This window comes from Danio aesculapii, chromosome 17, assembly GCF_903798145.1.
Source record: "Danio aesculapii chromosome 17, fDanAes4.1, whole genome shotgun sequence".
In the NCBI taxonomy this organism is placed as follows: domain Eukaryota; kingdom Metazoa; phylum Chordata; class Actinopteri; order Cypriniformes; family Danionidae; genus Danio; species Danio aesculapii.
The window spans coordinates 36420015-36426233 of NC_079451.1; the positions used below are offsets into that span (position 1 = coordinate 36420015).

Below are 6219 nucleotides of genomic sequence, written 5' to 3' on the forward strand. Positions count from 1 at the left end.
AATCAAATGTCTAAAGTCACGCCACAAGATTTCTCACGACATAAGCCCTTAGTGCTTGGGTTCTGACACAACTGCGACATTTAATTAAAAAAAACAAATGCCACAATGTCTCCTGCACTCATAAGTCACTCTGCCAATGCAGAGCTGGCATGTCATTGCGATCACTGCAGCACTGTGACTCACTAAGGTTATCAACTCCTAGTACGTCAGCTAAGCTTAAGGTCAGACGGACACAGGATCTACGCTGTCAGTGATCATGGTTTGTGCTGTGTGAGAGGTTGTTCGTTTAATAACCGGCCTTCCAGGACAACCATGCTGCTCTCAGCAGTAGCTGCAACACGCAGCAGTGGCCAACCGCAGAGGATGAGTCACATCAAACAAAGCACTAAATCTGTCCCCAAAAAAAACAAACAAAAGCACACAAGAAGGCATGTGTTGCATCTCCAAGCTCTTCAGCCTTCAAACAAAGGATGAAAGAGATTAATTGCCCCCATCTCAGAACTGCGTACGGTATCCACATCACCTTTTCAAAAGGAGTACCGAAAAGCGAGACTCAGCTGAGGGCTGATAATAATGTGTCACTATAACTGCAAACGCAGGGACAAGCTGAAACCTCTAGATACGTTATGGTATGAAAGTAATGCGGAGATCTTAGTGGGAGATTGTCGAATGTCATATTGGCTTTGGGATCTGGCGATAGCTCTGGGTCTAGTGATAACTGTTTGAAATGGGTGTGAATGCATGGCACGCGCAGGCTCTGAATCCCACCTGTTCAGAGCATTTTTAAAAGAGACGCTGAGGAAGAATTGCACGAAACACGTGGAGCAGCTGTAGAGTATGGGAGTGGAAAAGGGGCTCCACGGGGAGGACGGCACAAAGGAACAGTTCTCGCCCTAATGAGCAGCCAGATCTCAACACCGCAAGCCTCAGAGCTCTGCAGACCTTTTCACATGGGACTTTATCAAACACTTCCACTCACACTGAAGGGGTTCAAGTAACAAACGCCAGCCTAACTCAGAGCTTGTTGCTGTGATTGAGGTGGGAGGCCTGCTCTGAGCCATGGGCACAAAAATCACTTTCTGACTCAACACGTTTATGGCATAATTACATCCATCTGACTTTGAAATCTACTTTGGAAAGGGAGGAGGAGGATGGAAAGACCTTCTGAATGATACATGTACAGAAAGACTGTGGGACCAAACTCTTACCGGAAAGCCTCCAGCACTGTTCTCTCCTGCAGACGAGGGGCAACTCGCTTAAAGGCACTTTTGAAGTCATCCAGCTTCAAGAAGCCACGACCTGGAAAGAGTACAAATCCAAAGCAAGAGTTAGCAAGACCAATGCTTAAAACATCAAAAAGCCATTCGCTGGCGAGCTGGGTGTGTTTTTAGAGCACCACACTGGCATGAGATCAAGCAAAGAGAATGAGATAAGCACACCTGAGAGCGTACTCTCATTATTTTCTGTTATCTTAAGAAATAAAATCTGCTCATTCTACCCTATAAAAGACTTGTGGGTAAAGCTGAGGGTGTGGACTGATTTCACGTGGCCGCCATTTTTAACAGTGAAATCGAGGCTGCGGTGGGAAGAAACCTGGAAGTATCGCCTGAGTCACACAGGAATGCTGTGTACCTGGCTGTATATCTTATCAGCGAAGAGAAATAGACACAAATTTACACTTTCACTGCCTTCCGAGAGATTCAAAGCTCCGTTCTGAATGAATAGTGAAAATAAAAAGGGATATTGGACTTCATTTTCAGCTAAATTAAGGGAAATGGCATTAGTTAGCTAATGTTTTCTTTCCCAAACACACATTTTAGATGCCATTCATCAAACTCAAGTTAATGAAAGGATTCTTTCACTATATTAGACATCTCACAATACAAAATTTCCAAACTGAAATTAAGAAAACATCCATTCCGTTAACATTTAAGGCACTGTTGATGGCCATCGTAAACAGCACTGATTTGCCATTGTGTTCACGTGCTCATCAGAAATGACTGTGATTGGCTGTGTAGGTCATCAGTTCACCGCACTTCACTGATATTTACCGAGCACAAACACAGATGAGCGATCCGCTGATGACTCGACTGATCTTCACGGCTTTAAATGCTCCAATGTCTGTGTATCTGTGTTTGCACTTGGTGAAGAGCGGTGAACTGATAACCTTCACGGCCAATCACAGTCATTTCTGTTGAGCACTGGTGAATACTATGGCTAATCAGCGATGTTTATAAGCGCGCTTAGTGGGGCTTAAATGTTAGCGGGAAATGGACGTTTTAAAACTTCAGTACCGGGACAACACTTTTACAGACATCATGAGGGTGTGCTACAGAGGACTGCATTGTTTTATCGCTCACCGGGTTACATAACATAGGCTGAAGTTGTGAAGCGCCCCCATGGTGTTTACCTGCTGCCATGAACTGAAGCCTAGGTGGACACTTGGGCGTATTACCCTGAAAGAAATTGTAATGTTGTTTGATGCCTAATAAGCTTTTAATTGTTTTAATTAAATTTAATTGAATGATATTAAAGTGATGTTTACACCATACCTGCATTTTGAAATCGTGGCAACAGCTCGAGGTTGGTAATACACAGCATGTTGCTGCAAAGTTTACAGTGCTGATCCCATACTTCCGGGTTTCTTCCCACTGCAGCCTCGCTTTCGTGTTTTAAAATGGCGGCCACATGAAATAAGAGTATACTATATGTTCTGTGCAATTTTAGCTCCAGAATGACTATTGTGGTCAGTAAGATAATCATCAGTTAAGTTACATCAATACGTTTTCGTTTTAAAACGCATATGTTTTGCTACGGTTACGCCTTCCATCCACACTACCCTTTTGAAATTGCTGAAGAGGCCGTTTTGGTTTTAAAACGCTGCTGCTCTGTGTCAGTGTGGATGGGGGAAAATGGAGACATGTGAAAACGGAGGCATGGCAGCAGATATTCGCTTTTTCTGATAGGGGTTTTTTCCTCAACAATAAGTGCACAAATTTCAGACTTGCATCCTTTCCTTAAGTACAGATTTCACAAGTTTGATATGGACGTGGAGGACATGACGGGAGATCATTCGTACAACCCTTGCAACATTGTTTCACTACCTTAGCAATAAAATGAAAACATGATATAAGGAAATATCTATTTACATTTTGATATTACCAATGTAACAGATGCTAAAAATGTTGAGGCGTCATGTACCTACATATTTATATGAGCGTCATCTTCACTGTATGCATATTTATAGACAAAACGAAGCCTATAAATAACAGCGTCATTTCATTTTCTTAAAAAAAAAAATACCGTCTCTTTTGCTGAATATCAGTTTTAATACAAAAAAATAATGGTCATTATAAATGTAAAACGTACAATAAGTTTATACAATAAAGGCAAGTAACCAGTCAAATGTGCAGAATCGGTGTATGTAGTTACATAAATCAATATAGCCTGTAACTTATCTCTGCACTCAGCCAAAACGCGTTATTTGAGAACAAGTAATAGATTTGAAAGACCATTAGATAAAGACAAGATGAATTACATATCACGTTTAACAACTATAGTGAGATGAAATCCAGCAGAAGTTCCTTGATGAACTGCATGGAGCTCAGACGTGTGCATACGCTGCAGTGCATACCAGAGTGTGTGTGGTCACATTATGTGTGTTTTTGGCGGTATAGTGTGGACAGAGATCTTTTCAGAAACTCTATGTGAAATGCCACTGAGGATATGGATCGTTTTCATTCAAAAAAGCCTTTTAAAACTAAAACGTATTACTGTAAATGGGGCCTAAGTATGCAGAGAAGTCTGTCCTTGTAGACTTGTGTGAGTGATCTCGGCTCTTAAAAGGCTCTTAATAGTTCACCCAAAAACTACAATTCTGTTATTAATTACTCACCCCTATGTCATTTCAATCACCTGAGATCTTCTTTCATCTTAGGAACACACACTAAAATATTTTAGAATAAATCTGAGAGCTCCCTTAAACTCCATATACAGCAATGTTAATTAACCAAAACCTTGTCAAAAACATCAGAACACTTTTACGCACCAAAAAAACTGTAAATATTATCTTTTGCGACAGGTCAGGGTGCACATTTATTACAGGCACAATGTATAGGCATTACAGTGAAAACGCAAGCTTCGTATTGCACTGTAAACGCTGGTCTCGGAACCATTGCTGTCTATAAAGAGTCAGAGAGCTCCTGGTTTCATCTAAAATATCTCTAATTGTGTTCTGAAGATGAAGAACGTCTCAGGTGATTAGAACAACATGAGGGTGAATAAAATACATTTAGGGTGAACTTTAATGTTTCAATTCAAACTCACAATCAAGCAAGTATAATTTTACAGTTTAGTCCAGTGGTTTCCAAAGTGGGGGTCGCTGGACAATGAGGTAGGGGTCACCACACTTAGTGAGTTCCAAAAACGTAATTCATTTTATTAAACTATTAGAAATACCCCGTTTTATCCATAACCTGCAGAAGAAAAAATAGTTACAATAGTGGGTACATTAAAAAATAACATTCATATAAAAAGCCATCAGCCTTTCGAATATTTGTGACCCCTGGGGTGATTACATTATATTAGACACATCAATAGCATCAGATGCAGCATATTTTATAGCACCAGGTTAAACTTTGAACCCTTTACAGCACTTGTATACATTAAAAATAAATACAGGCCACAATTGAACATGGGGGATGTTCTATGAGTGGTGTTCTATGAAGGGTCAGAGAGCTCCAGGATTTCATCTAAAATATCTGAATTTGAGTTCTGAAGATAAACTAAGGTCTCAGGCGATTAGAACAGCATGAGGATGAATAATGAATAATACATTTGGGGTGAATTTTAAAATATCTGATTCACGGCACATATATTAAACAAATACAGGCCACAATTGAACATGGAGGATGTTCACCAAAATTAAACTTGAATTATGCACTGTTGTATGCAAGGTTTATAGATTTAAAACCATCCCAGGGGCTACTGGGGGTCGAGAGTCACTGACACTATTTTGGGGGTCATGGGCTGAAAAGTTTGGAAGCCTCTGGTTTAGTGCCCCATTACTGTGCAAAAACAGAATGTAACACAGAAAATAAAGTACACCTGAGACCTAAGTCCTCACAGGTTTTTTGGCTGAAATTGTGAGAGCGAGAAGTAGTAAGACCAGCTGAGATCTCAAAGTGTCTCCAGGAGCCTCTTCCTGTGAGCTCAGAGGAACAGCTTGTTGTGTCTTCTTCTCAGCGGCTGGCACGCACAACTTTGATTTGCAGGAAATGGCTCCCCTGAGGAAGTTTAGAGCGCTCGCATCCAAAGTCAGAGCTGAGAGTGGAATCTGTTTAGCGTGTCTGCTGAATTGATGAGAGGCACAGCGGCGCACTGAACGGGGGGATTATGGGGGGGAGGTTCGAGGAGCACTGTGACATGCATGTCAACACGCCAGACCCGACAACACCAGCTCACCAACCATAACCGAACACTGCCCTCCACAGCCATGACAACAGAGATGAGATCTGGACACTTGCGTAAATCTCCGGTAAAACTAGAAAATATGTCATATGTACATGTTTTGAAGTGCTATTAGAAAGATAGAAGACACTTTGGCCAAATCCCAATTCTACCCCTTCCCCATCCCCCTAACCCTTGTTTTGCACATTGACGTGAAGGGGTAGGGGTTTCCCAACTCACTTTAGCTTGACTGCATAGGGCTAAGGGGAAGGGGTAGATACCCCTTCGAACGAAGATTATTCAGGACCACACTCGAAACCAACGGACTAAGAAAATTTCTCAGAATACACCTGCCACAACGGTCCAAAAATTAGTATTTTTTTTGTCATCATTACAAATTTTTACAACAAACAAGCATGTTTTAATATATTCATAACCGTGTTCGTGTTTTACTTACATGGTTTAAAAAAAAAAGCTAAAATAAAAAACCGCTAAATTGGCTATCTATAATCCATAATAACTCATGTACAGCAGTCCTACAACATTCTGACACTCAAATACCCTGTCAGAAAAGTCTAGTGGCTGGAATGAGCTTTTTACAATGTCTGCTATAATTTTAATGTTGTTTTTGGTTTGTTAACATAGATGAATATGGCCACTGTGTAAATGCACAGTATAGTTATAATCTTGCCACATTAGATCGTTATAATAACATGATATCATTGCCTTCATTGATTTCCCGAAGATAAATGCCAAAAAATAGCACAATAA

General features: G+C 40.7%; 1 protein-coding gene across 1 annotated transcript in view; it reads right to left on the reverse strand.

The window, feature by feature from the left end:
* efcab11 (EF-hand calcium binding domain 11) overlaps positions 1 to 6219 on the reverse strand; it is a 108961-nt gene that overhangs the window by 79959 nt on the left and 22783 nt on the right. The window contains exon 5 of the mRNA XM_056477307.1: positions 1209 to 1299. Within this exon, the coding sequence (XP_056333282.1) occupies positions 1209 to 1299 (91 nt within the window). The remainder of the gene's footprint in view (positions 1 to 1208; positions 1300 to 6219) is intronic.